The sequence below is a fragment of the Amyelois transitella genome, chromosome 5 (assembly GCF_032362555.1).
Source record: "Amyelois transitella isolate CPQ chromosome 5, ilAmyTran1.1, whole genome shotgun sequence".
NCBI lineage: Eukaryota > Metazoa > Arthropoda > Insecta > Lepidoptera > Pyralidae > Amyelois > Amyelois transitella.
In genome coordinates, this window is record NC_083508.1 from 6,013,487 (window position 1) to 6,035,325 (window position 21,839).

General features: G+C 37.5%; 2 protein-coding genes and 1 long non-coding RNA gene across 8 annotated transcripts in view; 1 reads left to right on the plus strand and 2 right to left on the minus strand.

The window, feature by feature from the left end:
• LOC106139045 (protein phosphatase Slingshot) overlaps positions 1-10,746 on the plus strand; it is a 40,059-nt gene extending 29,313 nt beyond the window's left edge. For all 6 annotated transcript variants that reach the window (XM_060944494.1, XM_060944498.1, XM_060944493.1 and 3 more), the window contains 6 exons: positions 2,234-2,405; positions 2,813-2,976; positions 4,248-4,313; positions 5,274-5,468; positions 8,248-8,517; positions 8,731-10,746. In XM_060944494.1, the coding sequence (XP_060800477.1) occupies positions 2,234-2,405; positions 2,813-2,976; positions 4,248-4,313; positions 5,274-5,468; positions 8,248-8,517; positions 8,731-10,549 (2,686 nt within the window). In that variant the 3' untranslated portion in view covers positions 10,550-10,746. The remainder of the gene's footprint in view (positions 1-2,233; positions 2,406-2,812; positions 2,977-4,247; positions 4,314-5,273; positions 5,469-8,247; positions 8,518-8,730) is intronic.
• Positions 10,747-20,325, minus strand: LOC106139046 (uncharacterized). The gene is made up of 6 exons (XM_060944500.1): positions 20,064-20,325; positions 14,161-14,384; positions 12,927-13,116; positions 12,073-12,274; positions 11,534-11,731; positions 10,747-11,009 (listed from the first exon to the last, which is right to left on the minus strand). Exons 1-6 carry the CDS (start codon positions 20,279-20,281, stop codon positions 10,836-10,838), a joined length of 1,206 nt encoding a protein of 401 aa, XP_060800483.1. The 5' UTR covers positions 20,282-20,325; the 3' UTR covers positions 10,747-10,835.
• LOC132904455 (uncharacterized) lies at positions 18,030-19,769 on the minus strand. The gene is made up of 2 exons (XR_009657593.1): positions 19,527-19,769; positions 18,030-18,675 (listed from the first exon to the last, which is right to left on the minus strand). It is a non-coding gene; the product is annotated as an uncharacterized LOC132904455 (long non-coding RNA).
• Positions 20,326-21,839: the final 1,514 nt, after the last annotated feature.

Below are 21,839 nucleotides of genomic sequence, written 5' to 3' on the forward strand. Positions count from 1 at the left end.
TAAGAGGCAAATCGGTATTCGGATTTTTCATGAGTTGAGTAGCGAGTAAAAGGTATTGTTTTTAAAGAACATTAGAGAAAGTGCTTAAGTATGTATTAAATCCGTTGCGAATCTTTCGACAGTATTGTCTTTGAAGTTTACGATTTTCAGAGTTCACATAGTTCACTTAAAGCTAGCCCTATTCGGGTCTGATTCTGACATCAATTTTATATTCCGTTAATCGCTATGGAGAAAAACGTATATGGTTTGCAAAAATACTTGACACTCCCGGTGTCTTAAACTGAGAAAATATTATTATTTTTTGCAAGTTTGGAACGTATGTATTATTATAATGTGATTATTATAGATCTTCTGTCAAACAAACCAGGCAGACAGGATAACAATACTATTAGTTAATATATTTCCTGGTTGAATAAAAGTACATAACAGTATTTTCGATACTAACCATATTGGAAATTATTGAATGGAATGTTACGTCTACGTTAGCGTGTCTCCGGGAAGCATGCTTCGCCGAATGACTTTTTTAGGTATAGACATATATAAATGAGATGGAGGTGAAGCGGCGGCCACGACGCGACGGTCACCGCCGCTCTTGCGGTTTCGAGCTCCCTTGACTAGTATGGGCGGGCAACGCCGCTTTGGCAGCACGCCGCCGTCGCTATTTTTAATGAACCTTGAAAGCAACCGCCCTTGTCGCTTTAATTTAAGTCAATTTGAAATCATGGCCTATCTTAACCCACCTCAGGTGTCTATTTTGCCGTTCTAACATTATGTTCTAACTTTTATCATCCATTTTAGCTCATACTTACTTTTCGCGTGATTTTCGAACTTGTTGTTGCCCGCAACTCCGAAGGTTAAGGTTATTAAATTTACTCAAATTTTCGTACATACAACAAAGAAGACGGTCCCTTTGGCTTCTACATCATATGAAAATACTCACCAGGTTGAACAAATTTTGTTAAGACGTCTTTCATGATTCGGATGAATTAGCTCGTCTATAATGCATAGTTCTGCATCAGGTGTTTCTGATCTTCGATTTTTATAGCAAAAAAAAAAGGCTCATCAGGTTGAACAACTTGTTAAGCGTCATTACGATATTTCCTATAGTTTAGCTGAGTTGTTATGGTTCGATATCAGCTGTTCCAGATTCTAAAATAAAATATATCATATGTTGGCCAAGCAAATGTTTAATTCAAATCCGTTCAGTAATTCCGGAGATTAGCGTGTACAAACAAACATATGTACAAACAGACAGACTTTTTTTTTTCAAATTCATGCTCGGTTAATATTTCTCCATCACTATAAATTATTTTTTTTTGAAATATACTCAATGAACAGACAAAATTTATTTACTATTTAATTTTATGTATTGATTATCGCATCACAGATTTTAAGTTTAAAACAGCTCCTCTTTTAAAAGGAACTCGTGCCGTACATAGTTAAATGTCACACCGCTGCCATAATCGCACATTTACCTTATTATTTTTAGCCTCACGAAAGGTTTGCCCCACTCGCTTTACGTTCAATTATGTTATCAATATTTTTTATTAAACACTTTTAACGAAATAAATTTACACCAAATATATTTTTGGTAATTGTATGTGTTTTTAGTTTTAAGATGACGTTAAGCAAAATGATGACGCCCTTGTAGTTTTGTCACATGATTACGCAGTATGATTTTGAAAAAGAATTTTTTTTTCTAAGTATAGCATTCTATAAGGCTGTTAATGATTGGAAAGGCACCCTGTAGAATTCAATAAAAACTTCAAACGAGTATTGCCTTGAACAGTCTCACTCGCACTCGTTTCTTTTATTATAATGTTTTCTAAAATAATTTATATATTTTTAACGAATAGATAATCAGTCACATGCATTGAAGCAAAAACATTGTCTGAGAGATCGTCAACCGTCTGTCTGCCCAGCCAGCGCGACGTCATGGTTCCCTCAAGTGTCAAGTCGAGCACCGGTGTGCGCCCGCGCTGGTGAAAGGGAGGTTAAACACTATACCAAGACGGATTGCGGCAACTTCACAAAAAATGGCGTCATTCATATTTTTCGCGATTGCAATATTCTTAAATAATTATTGTATCCACCTTTTTAAAGCGAATATTCTTTAACAATCAATTCTTTAATAATTAACATAGCGTGTCTGTATATAAATAAGGGTAATAAAAAGGGTAATAAATCGCATGACTGTAAAGGTATATGATTTAAAAATATTTTTCCGTTTCAGCCTTAATGAGTGTTACTTCGCGAACAAAGGGGCGGCACTGGTGTTGGGCGGCTCGGAGTGGGGCTGCGCGGACCAGCGTCGATCCCCGGCGCGAGCCCACCCTCAGCCAGATATACAGCACCACCTGCAGTCCATGTTCTATTTGCTCCGGCCCGAGGAAACGCTTAAAATGGTTGGGACCTTCAAACCTTTCGATGTTCATTACACGATTTCGAAAACAAAAAAAAATAAGGATAAAGGGCAATTGTTAAGACTTATATCGAAGTCATTGCCTACAGCTTAGGTTCAGTAAAATATCTGGCATAAATGTAATCAAAAGGGGATTTGTTTTCTTAAAACGTATATGACGCCTCTGTACCCCACAGGGTAGACAGAGCATAATGACTTTATGGTTGAATTGAGATTCAGATAGTGACAGTCTGCAAGCCTGTCGCCTAAAAAAGCGGAATCCTAATTTTTTTATTCCTTTCTTTTTTTTCTTTTTTTTGATTGGACCCTAAAATCTGCGCAGGAATAGAAACAGTTTTTTTATTGTTCAAATTTTAACAACTACCTGCTTACTTAAATTATATTGTATAGGCGGTGAAACTGGAAAGTGCCCATGCCGGCCGTACACGGTATCTGGTGGTGGTCTGCAGACACGAAGAGGCGGCGTTGCTCGGCATCGACTGCAATGAACGCACCACAGTGGGACTCGTACTAAGGGTCTTAGCTGACACATCTATCAAGCTAGACGGCGATGGGTGAGTTCATAAACTCTTTAAAGACAAGCAAAAGTTTCTGAAAAACGAATATTACCACGGGCTGAACTTCTTTACGCAAAGATACGACTAAAGAAGGCTACTAAACTTGACCTTAAAATAGTTTCATTTATTTTGTTAGACCTTGTGATAATTAAAATTAACTACTGAACAGAAATATATTAAATTTGAACGGCTGTTTGCGTGACAGATAATACTGAACAGGTTTTACGAATATGTTATTACTAAAATCATGAATGCATGTGTTGTCAGTACTAAATAAACAACTTTACATTCTTTGTTTTAGTACCTCTTTGATAATCCAGGGCGACCCTTGCCTCTGAAAGAAATGTGTTTTTGGGCGGTACACATAATTTCATTTGCCAGCGGTTCTGTAAATAAGTGCTATCATGATTGTAATATATGACCTAGATAATTTTCGAGCTAATGTGGAGAAGGGCATACGATAATTTAGGCCCATAAATGGTGTTGTTCGGAGTTATAGTTCGAAAACTTAAACTTTAAACTAACTACGCCATGTGTTACATCGTCACGCCACGCCACGCCAGCGTGTTTACTGTTTACGAGTAAATTGCTCCATCAATGTTTTTTTTTCAATTTTTCAATAATAGTTCTATAATTTTCCATTCGCGATTCATACTAATGTCCATATTTAATTCATTATAAGGCATGCGGTATGTAAGCGCGGTCCCCATTGGATTCAATTGAATACAACGGAAAATAGAATACATTTGTTTATTACTCCTACATACATACAATCACGTCTCCATCCTTAATGGGGTAGACAGGGCCATCAGTCTTGAAAAGATACCTTCAGCTGTTTAGTTTAATGATAGAATTGGGATTCTAATAGTGACAGGTTGCTAGCCCATCGCCTTAAAGAAGAATCCTATGTTTATAAGCCTTTCCCTTAGTCGCCTTTGACGACACCCATGGGAAAGAGATGAAGTGGTCCTATTCTTTTTTCTATTGGTACCGGGAACCACATGGCACTATGGCTACATTATTGTGCTAATTTGTGTACCTCATAACAATAACAAGGAGATATAAAATTGCTTTCTAAAATTTGTTGTCTAAGTAATTTCACATGTACACAGAAAGTGAACTGAGCATCCAAATACGTACGATAGTTGGATTTAGCACATAACATTACTTGCCCATATACGTCACTGACCATAACAAGAAACCATTCTGTTCGCAATACTTTTAAGTAAGCTAAGAACAATAACTAATTAGGGATTCATTGTCCGCAGAGGGTTTAGCGTGTGCGTGTGCAATCAACAACACATATTCAAGCCGGTGTCCGTTCAGGCCATGTGGTGAGTATCGTAAGAACGTAAGATAACAAAATGTAACGTATTTTTGTTATAACTCATTAACTTGTTATCTCAGTATTCCATGTTTTTTGTGAACCTGGTTATTTAATTGTTACCGTTGGAACTTATCTAATTCATTAGTTCATTATTGATGCTCGGAAATGCTTAAGAAGTAATTAGTCTGTTTGGTATAGTAAAGCAATCACGAAGCTGTAAACAGGGAAAATTAGGGATAGAGCTCGTAATGTTATTAGAGATACATTACAACAGTTGTAAAATGGTTGTAAACCGCCCGGTCCTGGCCTACACCTAGGTAGAACAAAGAAATTCTGGCTTGACGCCGCGAAAGATGTGCGTGCCAATGATTTTAGAACTGAAGACGCGGTAGACCCGAAGAAGTGGAAAGAGAGAAGTAGTAGTAGTAAGAAAGCGGAGTCCATGCCCCGAGGCTTAATGGCAGAAGGTGCAACTGGGAACACGCCAAGATGAGAGCGAGACAGTTGTAAATATGATTATTTTGTTAGAAATAATAAATTGCTTTGAATTTTTTTTTGGCTTTTACACTAAAACTAAACTGTCGTATACACACGTTTATTGTTTTATATATCCAGCCACGATACCTGTGCATTAAATGTAAGTCTGTGTATGTTACCGCAAGAAACTCTATTCCGTACATGTGCGAAACGTGCGAATCTTTAACTCTAGGCTGTATACAGTTACAGGCATCTTTACTTACCTGAAAACCTTGAGAAAGCATTTTGCAGTTTCTAAGACTATTATTTTTTTATTTACTAATTTATGTACAAAGAAAACATCACGAATGATAAACACAAGAATCAAAAGTCCATAGGTTGCTATGTTATTTATCAATCTGTTTTCTTCCTAAAATTTTCTTCCTGTTTATTGAAATAAAGCTAGCAGAAATAACTTATGATAGTTATCGAGCACCCCATCGGGTTGCAGGTCTGCACTTCAGACCCTCCATCGGGCCAGCAGCCGAGCTCGAGCCTGCAACCACTTCGCAGGAGGCACTTCGCACGCGTGGTGCGCCTACTACGAGAGCCATGTGGACTCCGACCGCTCCTGCCTCAACGAATGGCACGCCATGGACTGTATAGAGTCCCGCCGACCGCCGTCGCCGGACTCGCTTAGACTGAAGTAAGCTAACCCCTTATAAAATTTGCAGTTTCAAATTATAAATATGTATATTTATTCTTTTGGTGGTATCTATCTCGTCCAAATTGACTAATACTTAAAATTTAAATTTAAAGGATACCTTCACCACACTTTTTGGAATAAGGAAGTGGAGGTGTTTATGTTTAAGTTAAAGAAAGTAAAGATACATCGGTGTATTTTGATGTGAATTTGCCATATTCAGTTGTGCACTTTAAAAAAATAGGCAAGTAATTAACTATTAGATATTTGAGTTTGGGCAATTAGCGTATCCGCACAAAAGATCACGCATCGACCGCCTAGACCTAGTTTGATGGCCTCGCAAGTCGGACGTCGGCCAATGTGTTAATTAGAATACTGTTGCTTACTCTCTCTCTATCTGTAGGCAACAAACAATGATCACATTACTTATGCGCGATAATTGAAAAGTCAATATACTATACACTTTTCGCGTCCGCAAAATTGATTGACCTATTTATTTTATCGAGTTCTCTATCCATGACTAGTGATTTGAATTAAGGATACTTTTCGTAGGTACTATTAAGTATGCCTGTTTGACACTGTTCATTAGGCCCATATATTTTATTATTCCCATAATGGAAGATTCTAAATCGGGAACTTTTTGAATGTTTTATTCGTATGTAAATCTAAATAAATTAGTCTCTTTCCTCCAATATTGACTATTTTTTATTATTATTTATATTGACCTGTTTCTGTAGCGGTAGCTATGAATCGGCACGGCAAAGAGAAGACCTTTCGCCAGGCTACGTATTATGCCTGGGGAATCGCGGCTCCGACAATGTAGAGTCGGAGGTTGTATTTAAGCTCCAATCCATGAAATCTTTGTTTGCGCGATTTAGATTTTACGCTGCATGACTGACGCGTCAATTTCTTCGCGATGATTAGTAGATAGTGTTTGACGTTAGTGATGTCGCCACATTTCTAACTAGCGTCCCGCACCGGTTTCGCACTGGTAGCATTTATAAACATTCCTCTTCAATAACTCTATTTTAAAAAAAAACTTGCATTAAATCCGTTGTGTAGTTTAGTAGATCCAAGCATACATACACGGGAAGTGACTGTGTTTTATACCGCGTAGTGGTTTATTATATAGTGCGCCGTTGTCATTGTTGAAACTTGATAGTGTTCTCAATCAGAGTCACAATGATTATTTAGTTATTTAGCATCACACAGTGTTGCCGCCACAAGTAAATCTGTAAATAACTTTTAAAAGCTGTAAAATATCATTTTCAGAATGTATATCTACAACTCTACATCCAAAAAAAATCGGTATAATAGTTATAACACAATGGTAATGCCAATTGTGTGATGTGATGTGCCATGGTCTTCTTGCATCGCATGAATTTTATGGCTACTTGTATAGCTGTCAAATTGAGAAAACAATACGTACTAATTATGATGGTGTTGCGCAGTTCACTTGCGATAGGGGAGAGCGGGGCTGGTACTAACAAATTTTGCATTATGGTTTATATTTTCAATAGTAATTAACATTTTTGTTTTATTTTTTGTTTATAACATGCTTTGATTATCTGGCTATGATATTAGTAACAAAAACTATCAGCTAGGTAAGTAATTTTAGAAACAGACTTAATCAAAACCAAAAAAGTCGTTTGTTAAGACATACCCCGTATCTGGGGCAAATATTAACAGAGCTGGGGTAAGTATTAACGTAAGGGGCAATAATTAACACAGACTATAATTCTATTAAAATACATAAATAAAATGTCTTTTATATTAATAAAAATGTTTTATTGTACTTAAGATTAAATAAATCAGTACTTTTTATGATAGGAACTGAAAGAATATAGTATATTGTTTTAAATCTACACTAATTAACAATCATTCTCACAGTCAAATGATTTTTAAGCCTATATAATATTGACACACACAACAACTTTAAACTTAATGTATAAAAATTAAATAAACTTTTTAGTGTTAACAGTCTTATAGAGTCCTAATAAGGTAAATAAAATAATATCTTCTTCAACAGCAACAACATAATCTTTTCAATTAACTATAAGTACTCAACAATCATTAGTCTATATACTTTCTATTTTCCAGAACTTCTTTAGCTGCTAACTCTAATACTTCTTGAGATGTAGACCCCCTTGTGCTCTTCCTTTTATAGTTAATCATTCTACAAAAAAAATACTATTGTAAAAAAACACTTAGTTAATACTGTATTATACATACATACGGGGTAAGTATTAACATGTTAATATTCAATACTTAACATGTTAATACTTACCCCACTCAATTTGTTAATTTTAGCCCCAAGGCTACTTTTTTTACTTAACCAATTACAGCAAATAATCTAGTCAAAATAATTACAAACAAATAATATAGTTTTACTGTCAATAAATTACAGTTTGATTTAGTATAAACTTTGAATCAATTTAGGGAATAAATAAGTCTTAAATCAATTTATTGCAACACAAGAAAAGTTCTCTTACCTGTCAATCCGAGGTCACTACTCACAACTATTACATGCGATGGCCGGCCGGCAACTGACAAGTCAGGACACATTCGGCTGCGTATATAGTATTTCTAAACCGAGTCTCATATTTTTAACACTTTACGTTTGGCAGGAATAAGCTTGTTAATTCTTACCCCTGTTAACACCAGCCCCGCTCTCCCCTACCATATTTTCATTACTTACCTGACCTCACATTACTTACGTCTTCTCTTTATAATATCCCGAATTCTATGTGTCTCACCCAAGTCTGCTATCGTGTGTTCCCAGGCCGCGAGAGCGAGAAGAAACGGAACGGGTGATCCGCTGTACGCTGAAGGAAATTATGATGAGCGTAGACATCGACGAAGTGACCAGCAAAGTGATCCGAGGGCGTCTAGAAGAGGAACTCGACATGGACCTGGCTGAGTACAAGTCTTTCATCGATCAGGAAATGCTTACTATCCTCGGACAAATGGACGCGCCCACAGAGATTTTCGATCACGTGTACCTCGGTTCGGAATGGAACGCGAGCAACCTTGAGGAACTGCAGCGGAATGGGTAAGCTAAAGTCAGAATGATTGCAATATTTTTCATGTAAATTACCCTATAAGTTCTGCAAGAATTACGAGCTTCTTTTAAAATTACACCATAGAGTCTGGTCTTAAATTATTTTTTTCCAAACATATATTTAATTTCATGTGATCTAGTAGGTATCCAAGGAATTTTAACTTATTTCTTATTATTTATGTATGTTCCTTTTGTTTATTTCAGGGTTAGACACATATTGAATGTGACTAGAGAAATCGACAATTTCTTCCCTGGCATGTTTGATTATCTTAATATAAGAGTTTATGACGATGAAAAGACTGATCTTCTTAAACACTGGGACAACACTTACAAGTACATAAATAAAGCGCGAAACGCAGGTTCGAAAGTGCTCGTCCATTGTAAAATGGGCATCAGTAGATCTGCATCCGTCGTGATAGCTTACGCAATGAAAGCGTTCAATTGGAACTTTGACAAAGCGCTCAAACACGTGAAAGCGAAAAGGAATTGCATCAAACCGAATACTAATTTTCTTAACCAATTGGAAACATACCAAGGGATACTAGACGCGATGAAGAATAAAGAGAAATTGCAAAGATCTAAATCGGAGACCAATCTGAAGTCGCCCAAGACGGCTTTGAAAGTGGAAAGCAAAGCGACGGACCCTCTGCCCTTCGTGCTGGCGCAGTCGGCGCCGGCGCGGCCGCGCTCGTGGTCGCCCGACTCCCGCCTGGCCTGCGCGCTGCTGCCGCCCACGTCCGTCTCGCTCGAGAACCTCGCCTCCGAGACCCGCCACATCCTCATGCCCTACGCCAACGGCTCCTACAGCGTCTCGCCCAACCAGATCATCCGGCTCAAGGAGGAGGGTGCGCCCTCTGTCAAACACATCGTCAATGAAATAGAGAACGCGACGGGAGAAAGGAAAGATTGCAGTAGAAGGTATCAAAGATTAAACTTTGGTAATCAAAACGAGCCTGGCAATCCGAAGTCTTTCGAAGCGCTGACGACGACGCTGCCGCCAGTCGATACGAATAAAGTTCAGCAAGCTTCGCCCTCGCGAAATACGAGTCACAAATATCCTAATCCTAATGTAGAAGATGAAAAAATTCACACGTGGGACCCCGGGGAGGCACCGTGGCGGGGGGAGGACACCGGAAGAAACACTAGTGATAGTGATAATATAGTGAAAAGTGACAGCGGTATCATAGACGTGAAGACGAAAACTAGTGACGCTTATTCTAATTTAGTAGATCGCAATATCGAATGCGAGGACAGACGGACCGCGGACGAGGACGCGCCGCCGCCCAGCAGACAGAGCTCGTGGAGCTCGTTCGACAGCGCCGTCGTGCCCGACCTCTCGCGGCACTCCTCCTGGGGCTCCTACGACACGCGCGGCCGCCCCGCGCCGCGCGACGACCCGCTGGCGCGCATCCGCGAGCACCCGCACCACTCGTGTGCCATACTGCAGGCGCTCGGCGGCGCCGCGCGCGCCTCCACGTGGAGCGGCCGCCTGTCCGCGTCCGCGCCCGCCGACACGTGGCTGCGCGCCGGGCTGCGGCGGCGGCGGCCCGCCTGCGCCTCGCACGGCGACCTGCCGCGCCGCTCGGCGCCGCCCGCGCCCGGGCTCGTCTCCAACCTGAAGAAGGAGTTCGAGGCGCGGTCGGGCGGCGCGGCGACGGGCGCGCCGCCGCGGGAGCGCGCCGCGTCGCCGCCGGAGGACGTGTCGGTGCGCGTGCTGGTGGGCCGCTACTCGGCGAGCGAGGCGCCGCGCAAGGACTCGCTGTCGAAGAAGAGCCGGCTGGCGGAGGCGAGCGCGGCGCTGCGCCACTCGTACTGCGGCGCGCGCTCGGCGGAGCGACCGCCGCCCGCGCCCACGGTGGTCTCGCTGGCGCCCATCGACTACTCCGACGTGGTCGTCTCAACTGTGATGTCGAAAGCTCAAAACAAAAAACAATTACAACACGGGAAGACTCATCCGTTGACGAGGCTCAACATGAATCGGTCGAATAATAGATGTTCGAACCCTGTATATAATACTATGTAGAAGTATTTATGTTTTTTATTTATTATGAATTCTTGCCAAACTCGATATTTTATCTTTCTAGAGTTTTATATACTATTTACAAAATGAAATCACAGTGTATTTGTCTATCACGTAAATTGTATAATATGCGGCTGTTTGTGCGTAGAAAAATATTAAAAAGAAAGAATAAATTAAATACAACAAATGATGTACAACTTTGAGTTTCTTATATAACATAACACGTGAGTTAAAAACATAAAATTCAACAAAATGACAGACATATTTCATATGAACACTGATCTTGACGTCAGCCGAAATCCACGGTCTGCAGTCTCTTGCCTGTGACGAACGCTACGCGCGGTACATTATGGATCTCGCTGATTGTTTTGTAAGTTTCGGGTACTTTTCTTGGTTTTCGCCGAATTGTTCCAAAGTCAAATGCGTAAATGCCGCCAGGATTATTTCGTATTGAACATTCCGTCTGTAACAAACAAAATTTTGGTATGAGTGAAAGAAAGTCTTTTATAACCGTCATGTCCATCGTATGTGATAAAGGAATGCCAAGCGTATGTCACCAAACCGTATTGTGACTGCTAGGAAGTAAGAAAATATTCATAAATGAAATCACGCCTTTTTCCTGGAGGAGTAAGCAGAGACTACAACTTTCCACTTGCCACGCATTCTTCTTTTACTTTATAATTCTCTAGTCTACATTTATAATTCTCTTCATGTAAGCTTGTCGGTTTTGACCTTTTTTGTTTCGTCCTCGATTTGATCAAGGTACGTTGTTCTACTCCAATGTTCGATGTGAATAAGGAATGAATAAACTTTGGGCATAACCCGATACCCGTTAAGTCTGATACTTTATTGGAAATTATATGAAAAAATAACCTACGATTTAGCGTAGATTTTTTCTGCGTGTCGTGTCGAATTGTGTTCTGACTTGAATTGAGAAAACTATATTAAACTAAATTTGACGTTGGAAAATGGATTTGAAAAACTTACAATTTTCATATTGACGTCAACGACTCTTAGCAGGTTGGTGTCGGAGCCGCCACACACCATGAGATTGGTGTGCGGTACAAATTTCCCACAATAGAGCTTCGTTTGGTAAGTATCTGGAGTTATTGTTTCTATAAGTTTACATGAACCGTAATCCCACACTTGGATGTTCTCCTTGTCCTGCCATGAACATGTCAATACCTGGTAAAAATAAATTTCGTTGCTGATTATGACATTACATTATAGGTTCCTGTTACATGAAAATGTTATGTTAAATTTTACTTCAACGTAGTGGTTACATATTCTTTGAATTATGCATTGGTGTGGTGCGTTTGCGTCATCAACGTCATAATTTTTATTTATTTATTTAAAACTATTGAACCTCAAAGGTATTCTCTACCAGTCAACCTTTAGAAATTAGCAGAGATAAATAATCCGGTGTCAAATTTATTACGAGTATTTATAACTAATTGAGATATTTTTAGGGATTTTGGCTTTCATAAAGTGGTGGTATGTTGAGAGAACATCGAAGGTCAATTTACCTGCTTCCCTGGCTTATCAAAATCCAAGCCCTCTCCACACATGTGAATGCCGAAGAAGTATCTTGTCGCGAACGGTTGGCGGTCGTCCCAACAAATGACAGCGTTGTCCCAACCACCTGATATTAACTCGTGGTGTGATTTTGGATTGAAAGCACAAGCAAAAATTCTTGAGGTATGCCCATCCATTATGTTTTTTCTTTGGCTATAAAAATATAATTTTTGATAGTGAAAACTTTGGGGAGTTCATCAATCAATACATATAATAAAACAGTAAAAAAATAGTCGGTACATTGAGTACTTATGTTTTAAAAAAAAATTTATTACGATGAAGAAATGAAGAAAAATGGAATCCATGTAATGGGGCAGCCAAAGGAACCAGCTCCTCTATAATATGTACGGAAATGACGTTTTAGAAAAATTTGTTGATGATATATCGGTCCATTCGTTTTTTGAGTTTATTCGTTACAAACAAAAATACGAATCTTTTTTCGCCATACAATATTAGTACGGATTATTAAATATTTGCTGTCAACTGTATGTGCCCTGGGGCCCCGCTGCCGAGAGAATTTCGGGATTATTTTTTGTTAATCCAAATTATATCCAATCTAATGCCCGAATTTCGTTGAACTTTATTTTGGTGAGTTTAAGTAGTAATTTAATAACCTTAACCATTATATTTCCAATAATACGAAAACGGAGTTGTGAACAACAGCTAGTTTTAGAATATACTGAGACCAGTGGCATACCCAGTGATCGAGGACTATCTGAAGCAATACCTTGGTCAGTCAGTTCTCTTCATGGTTATCATGTAGATATATGTCACTGACCCTATCAATTTAATAAATCTTACGTACCTAGAATAAAAAGCTCTTTCCTGAGTCTGTGCCTCTTCATCATACATGTTTAGTTTAGCATCATCTCCATATGTGATAAATTTTGTATATCTTGGATGATAGGTGAGACCCAAAGTCTGTCGTTTCTCACGTATAGTGTACAAACATTGATCATATTTATACTTCCAACATTTAATACAGCCATTAACATCTAAAGACAATCTACCCACTCAATTAAATTTGAAAGTGAAAGTGATTTTCTACCAGAGAAGACTTCTCTTCTTCTCTGATCTTGATCAAAGCATTATCACTACATAGTATAAAACAAAGTCGCTATTTTAGTCTGTTTGTCTGTATGCTTAAATCTTTAAAATTACGCAACGGATTTTATGCGGTTTTTTGTAACAGGTAGAGTGATTCAAGAGGAAGGTTTTTATGTATAATTTTTTCCGAATTTTGCACCCGTGCGAAGCCGGGGCGGGTCGCTAGTTCTTAAATAAGTACCTAGTTATCTAAATATCAAAGTGAAACGATGAGTGCCAGTGTACGTTCAAACCTACATATTATGGTTTTTGTTACACTGTAGCAGTTAAATGTATGTAATGTAAAAATATCTAAGTTTAATAATAATAAATAATAATAAAATAAACGCTTCATAAGGAAGCTGGCATAGCTCGAAAATTGTTGATTGAGCCCATAGAAATTAAATAATAGGTAACCTACTTGAAAGCTGTTAATTGCTATAGAAGAGACCTATCATAGGTAGATATTCTCAAAGAAACCTATAGTTGTGGAAAGAAGTCGAAAAAAGTAATGAAAATCCGCCGAACCAAAAAGGTTGTGAAAAATTCTGATTATATGGGTATCTTTCATTAAAATTATAATGGCCTGGCATAAATGCAAATGATATATGGCGATAGCTCTACGCTACAAGTCACAAAAACAAAATCACGACGCTATTAGTCAAAAACAACGAAAGTCTAAATCGCTTTCATGGATTGGAGCAATACAACGTCCGACACAACATCGTCGGAGACGCGGTTCCCCAGGCATACCTAACACCTAGCCTGGCGGAAGATCTTCCCTTTGGTGGCGGTCCAGCCGGATCATCGTTCCCGCTACTGATATTATTACATAAACAACACATACAGCGGACCGTGGCTTAGCAGTCGAAATTGCTATGGGTTGGGGCTAATTTAATAGAACTAAATACGAGTAAATAGATCAATACTAATTTTAATTATTTGTAACTCACATGAAGCCAGTAACATATTTGTTATGGGGTGTGCCTTACTAACTGGACGGTGTTTTATTGCGGTTACTGGGCCAGGATACGCCCTGCACTCGTCGTCAACCAATGTATGTGAGCAGTCTCCAGTATTGCAGTCAAATAATCTGATAGTTCCGTCAGTAAAACCTGCAGCGACGTCATTCATGTCTTCTGTGTACTTACAGCACATTATTTCTTTAGTTGTGTCACTGAAATATATAGCTTTGAAATGAAAAAAATTTAGACTAGCTAATCTAATTGGTATTAATCTTAGTTTTTAAGAACTGGAAATAAGTAGATTTGATGACTCAGTCTTCTAATATCAAAAAGAGCCTGATTAACTTTGCTCCCATTTTGGAGTGTGTCTGAAATTGTCACCAATCTCGAGGATTATGTAAATCTCTACCACGGTTCTGATCGCCTCTATGTACGTTACCAAATTATAGGGATTTTCAAGGCACGAGTGAATAACCATTATGTGGGCTTGCGTGTACCACCTAAGGCTTTATCTTGCCAATCTTCAAACAGATTGTCAAAAGCACTCAAATTACCAAAAGGTACTTTAACACATAGGGGAGTGGGGGGTAATTGGAGCCTACTAAGGAAAATTGTTTATAAAAACGACATCTGTTGAAATTGTAATTAACTTTAATTAGGAATATAAACCTTATGTATTTAAGTATCAGATAATCACAGTTTGAATCAACTAAAAGTACGCATTTGGAAATAACAAAACAAAACACAGAAAAACAAATTCGCTCTCATTACCCGACACGTCGGGAAATGAGAGCCTATATGGGAAATGGGAGCCAACATTATAAATCTTTCCCATAAACAATTCTTACCATAGCTAAATCAACAAAATGTAACATGTTAGTATAAAAATCTTAGTAACCAACGATAAAAAATATTTTTTTCAAAAAACTAAACGTTTTAAAAATAGATGCATTGTCACTGCCAGAACATTCTTTGTGTGACCAGTTTCCACAACTTCTGCATCGATACCACATCTCTCCGCTTTTGCCCGAGTCCAGACAAATTGCACACAAAGTCTCCTCTTCTGAATATTCTGACTCATCATCTCAAATAAATTTCTCATTTAAATCTTCTAAGGATTCTTCATCGTCACTTTTAAATAAATTTATTTTTGCTTTTTTTAACTCTTTGGTTTTTAGTTTTACTCAGTCTATGTTTAACCTTTTTACCTTTGGTACATTTCTTATTATTAAATTTTTTTTGGCACAATTTTCTTTATTGCAGTTTCCTAGGTTTTTCTTGGTAATTTTTGTTTTACTCTCTTTTTCAATACGTTACTTCTTTTTCTCTGCAAAGACGTCTTTCATTGGTGTGCTTGTAAATATTTCAGAATGCTGTTTGTTTTTTAATAATGTACTTCTATTAGATGTATGTATTTGTGGCATTGGGCTTACAATAGACACAACAGTAGCAAATTCTGTAATTTCTGCTTGAGCCTTATCAGTATTGGTTTCAGCTTGTTGTATATTATTATGATCAGATGAGGACGGAGCAATATTTGATCTGGTAGTCTGTAACTGCATCTTGAATGGTTGGTTGATTTGGCATTGCAAATGATAGAGGTGAAATCAATACCTATAGGAATAACCGAGGGTGACTGCTGAATAAGTTGTTTCTGTGGTGTTCCGTAAGATGCAGATGGAATCGGATTTTCGCTTACTAAAGCTAGGTCTGGAAGTATCTCAGTGGCTGGTTGCTGTGTTATATTAAAAGAAGACTGATCATCATTCCCCACAAAATCAACTTCTGTATCAATGTAATCGTCTTCACAGAAAACCGAAGGGTTCATTGGGAATATTCCTGTAACCTTAAACCCCGAAATACATTTTTCTATATTAGCTACCTTCATGTAGGCCTTATTAAATAGCCCTGCAACGGGATATAATATTTCTGCAATCCCAATTTTTTCAGCAATGATGTAGTACGTTTTCCAAAATTGTTCTTTTGTAAGGTCATAAAATTTATTGGACAAGGTACGAAGGTGATCGGCCAGAAATTGTTCCTGTTCAGGGTTGAAGACGGTATCTAAACTTAATTTTAAAAAGGTAGATACTTAGTGTCCATTATCCATTATTGCTCTGTCAACCACGTAAGGGATTAAGACGTGATTCTAAGTAGGTATGTGTATATATAAATATTGTGAGGGCAATGGGAGCCATGTCGGGAAATGGGAGCTATCCTAGGCTCCCATTACCCGCTTTATTCGATTTTGAAAAATTATAACACAGATATTTTATTCAATTCTCAATGACTATTTATCGAATAATACTTGAAAGAAGACTAATTAAGGTTTGCAAAGAGCATAAATATAATACTATACCAAAATATTTTCATACATACCTCGTGGATCAAAAAGTAAAATTTTTTAGAAGCGCGAACTGAAAAACATACATCTGTCCCACATGACTAAACAATGCGTACAGTCGCGATCCGGCCGCGAAGGCGAACCTTTACGAAGGTTAACGAACACGCCCAAGCGGTCACTCGTGCTCTAATAAGGGCTGTTTTGGAAAAAACAGTATCGCTCTCATTACCCGACCGCTCTCATTACCCCCCGCTCCCATCAATAATAACGCCGGGGGTGCCTGACTGGATCACCACGATTTCACGCCCCGCAGTCTCACCTCTCGACATCCTTAGCCACCCACGCCGATGTTGCCCCTTTGTTGCCAATCATGGTGACTGATTGGAGGGGCCCATTTAGTGAGTGGCGAGTCACCACCTGCCACATAATAGTCACGTATTCATGATTATGGCAGGTGTCCGAACTTCTCCAGCAATAGCCCAGTTTAAATCCATCCAAACGTCAACTCCATAACCCATCAACCTTTTCCTTATTTTGTAATAGATCTACCTCCTGCCGAGACCTATTTATGGACATATCGTCTATTGGTATGCCCGGGAACGAGTTTTGGCAGGAGAACAACATAACATCAGCTTCTTCAAAGGGCCTCTATATGTTGGATTTATATACCCACGCAAGCCTCTCAAAAATCCGGGGTGTATAGACCCGTGAAATCCAAGAAGAGAAACATAATAATTAAGTCTGTATCCCTAGAGCCAACATTATCGAAAACTGAACGGCCACATTGAGCTGTAGGTACCTATAGCTAAATCATAGAATTAAGATTAAAAAAGTGACAGGTTACCAGCCCATCGCTTAAACTAGAATCCAACGATTATCGGTTGCCTTTAGGACATTTATGGGAATGACATGGAGTAGACCCATTCTAAAGTGTTTTAAAGAAAATAACAGGTTGCTTAAATCATAACGTTGACGCCAATGCCCCATACAAATATAAAATTTAACCGATTTTACATATGATTTTAAGACAGGAAACTAGGTATGTTGTCGTAATCAAAATGTTCACATATTTATTTTTACCAGGTATTGAAGAAGAATCCAAAGTGTAAGGTAAAAGCACCTATTACGGAGGTATTTCGCAACATTTGAAAGTAAGAAGCAAAAATAAGCATAAGTAAGTATTTTTAAAGGTTGCAAACAAAATTATTATCTAAAATGGAATTTAAATTTTGTATTGCTGTTGAGTCTAAGTATCCTTTAATGCGATTTCTTATTTAAAAAAAATATTTAAAAAGGCAGGTCGATTTTCCCTAATACGGAGGTATGATTTTGGTCAGAGCCTATTACTGCGGTAGACGGCTCCTAATACGGAGGGTCAGGAAGTACATTAATTTAGGTTCCGTACAAATAATATGTATAACAATAATAGAAATGTGTAAGTACCTTTATTGTAAGTTTTTCGTTCATTGACTATTTAATTACATTATTTCACTTTAATGAAATTAAAGACGACTTTGAATTTAAAGTATATTATTTATTTAAAGTATATATATGTATATATTATTATTTAGTGTTTTCTACACGCGTGTGTACAGCTTTCACGGATTTAACAATATAAAAAAATGCAGGTTCATTTAGGAATTAAGTTTTATTTTTTATTACAATTAGTTACTTTGGCTAAGAAATAATGACGAACAATAACAATCATCTAAAATCTTTTAAAAATCAACACTTCGTAGAGGAACAAAAAGTAACAATAATGAAATATTTATAACATCAGTCTTTCAAAAACTAACACTCCGCAGAGGATAGTAAACTGTAACTAAAAGTTTTACATATTAAAAAATAATCACTTTAGTAATGGGAAGTGAACTTAATATAAGATACCTAAGTAAAGTTTAGGGTCAATTCAGGCTGCAGTTACAGTGGTCGACAGCAGCCCGAAGAGCATTTACAGCTTCGGAAGAATTTTAAACGTTCGCTACTAGACTAGCTTCGCTTCAAAACTGCTGGCTGTCGTCAGCAACCGACGCCGCATCAGCCACCAACAGTTTTATTTTTTCGAGCGATTACTGGTCTATAAAATAATGAAAATAAAGTTTAAAACTCTTTTAAAACTTGCGTCAATGCTGCCCGCTGCCACTGCTGCCTGAATTGAGCTATGAATAAAAGCGTAGTAAAAAATGAAAAGAACAATTACGTAGATTGCATTAATTGATATTAAAATATTTAATTATTTCAATGTTTTTGATTTTACAAAAAAAAAAAACATTTATAAAGAATCAGAAAAAAGACGATTTTTTTATTTATTTACGAAACCCTAAAATCTTGTGATTTTCTGTTTAATTAATAAAGCCATAATAGGAAACCATATTACCTAATACAGAGTTACCTGGAAATAACTACCACCGTATTAGGAAAACTACTCGTGTTTTTAATAATCCTAATTCTGACCCATCAAAATTCCGATTAACAAAAGAGTGTAAATTTTTAATCAAACGACAACTATTTTGTGGCTAAGATGTGTAAAACTGAAGTAACAGTTATACACAGGATATTATTTGTGATAAATTAAAACACACCTCTCAATTTTTACCCCTCCTAAGAAACTAACATTTTGTACTCAACAGTTTTATTATTTAACTAGATTTCTAATTGAGAACACATACCTCAGAATATGGTTATTAATTTATGAGATTAATAATTATTTCAATTGAACTTTTAACTAATTCAAAAACTTAATAATTTGAAAGTTATAAACAATTAAATTTTATCAGTATTTTTCCTATTACGGAGTTATACCACCGAGTTAGGATTAGTCTATAAAATTCGTATCCTATTACGGCGATATTTTATTTCTTATTTTTTGGGTAAAAACTGAGTTACAAACGTGAAACAAGCTATTTAATTTAAAAATTTAATAGTAGGGAAATGCTATAAGTTATTCATAAACAAACTTGAACGGCCTATTAATACGAAAAATTGCCTTTGTAAATATTAGTGTGCTTACTTTTGTTGTTCCGCGTTTGTATGAAAACACCTGTCCCGTCGATGCCGTGACATAAACTGATTGATTTTGTTGTGTTGCCAATGTGTTGTAGTTGCAAATGTCGGTTAAGTCGTGCCGTAATAAATTTAGAATAACACATTTGCGTTATGATGTACTTAAACTGAATAGAACAGAAATAAAACTAAGAAATATAAATACCACCGTAATTGGAAGCGATTTTGACGACCGCCGTATTAGGAGCTTTTACCTTATGAACTTTTTAATTGATTGCCTTTACAATCTGCACATGTCGAGAAGCAGCTGGCACAAACTTTGTTTTTACTTCGCTACCACCATGAAAGCTTCCATAAATTCAACAATAATAGTGTCGTGTGGCTTCCAGCACTTTAGAATAGGACCACCCCCTATCTTTCTAGACAAATGGGATGTCGTAAAAGGGAAATGCTAATATACGTGGGATTCTTGTAGGCGATGGACTAGCAACTGGTAAATAAAAGGATAAAGCAATAAGTATAGGAACGTTTGTTAAATACGCACATAATTGAAAGAACATTTACTTCTCCTTGATATATTTGACTCTTTTCAGATTTAAAAGATTTTTGTTCTACTTGAGGTGTGCTAGTGTGTACTGATATAATTTCTTTCTGCACGGCGTTACTTTTAACGTAAGCATTCGTCACTGCGAAACTTTTCCGTGCAGACTTAACACTGGACTGAGCCATGGGTCCAGGCATTGTTTTTCGCTGTGGGTCCATCTAATCATTTTATAATTAATGTATATATAATAAATAATATTTTACAAAAAATTTTACTATATTACTCTGTCACTGTCTTATGTCAGATTTTGAAAAACTTATGTATACCTACTTATATAATGAACATTCATATTTTTTTTACTGTTTTATACCTATGTATTGATAAAGTAGTGATCGGTATTTAATGCTCAATAAATATTTTCTTTCTTTTATATGCATACTTAAATCGTAACTATATAGTTACTAAAGGGTTTTCATAATCCGTGTGCTTTCAAGTAAGCCAATGCCGCCAACGGCTGGTAGTACATTATTTATATTTAAGTCGATACACCTAAATTTATAAGTAGGTAGGTACCTAGCTACATATGTCTGTACCTCAATTGGAGATATTAAAGAGAGGAATATTTACATGAGGAATAGATACTTAAAGCACTAAAAGAAGCCAAGATGACTATATTTGTCTGTCTGTATGTTTGTTTGCACATCGCAGAATAGCTTATTACTAGCTAATTTACCGCAAAAACTGACTGTTTTTCCTTAGTTACGCGAGCGGTATTTTTTCTTAAGATATACAGCCTTGGCCAAAAGTATTGAGCACCCATGACATCTTTCAGTTTTATGCGGAGTATCAAATAGAAATAAAACAAAACGTTTTTTAATGGTTTATTTTACTATTTATAAATTGAAAATTAATATTTTGTGGGTCCACCCTTTGCCTTAATTATAGCAGAAATTCTTTTTGGTAAAGAGCTAACAAGATTTTTACAGTCTTCAGCAGTAATCGCGTTCCATTCTAGGCGCAGGTAGCGTTTCAATTCTTCTCTGTTGTTAATTATGTGGCGCCTAACTCGACGCTTTAATAAACCCCATAAATGTTCTATGGGGTTCAGATCTGGCGACTGGGCAGGCCAGTCAAGAAGCTCTATGCTATTTTCCCGAAACCATGTCATAGTGCGGGCAGATTTGTGGCAAGGCGCGTTATCCTGCTGGAATTTAACACTATCCATGTTCGTGTCACCGAAAAGTTTCGTGAATGAAGGCAGCAACGCAGTTTCTAGCACATTTATGTAGGTACTTAGAAGAGTCCATGCGGCCCTCACACACGAACAATTCGCCAACTCCAGAATCGGTCATGCAACCCCAGACCATTATACTGCCGCCGCCGTATTTTACGGTTGGGACCACACACTCTGGCTTAAATTCTTCGCCCACCGTTTCTTCTGATTCTGATTTTTGTTACCGCTTCTTCTGCACTGACGCCTTGGAAGCGGCAGTAAACTTAGTTTTTAAGTAATTTATTTGACGTCAACCAAGTTGTTAAACCATACGACAATTATTAAGCGATATAATAGTATCCTATAATAATGAATAAAAAATTTTGAATTTTGTGTTTTTTGACCCGGCGACGCACAAAGGCCAGGTGTACCAAAAATCTGCAATAAAAAGAAAAATATTGGGTTCCGGAAATAAAAAGAACTTCCTCTATGCGTTAAGAATTTAAACCAATTTATATTATTTTGTGAGGGCATTAAATTGACTTACCTACTCACCTCAAAGT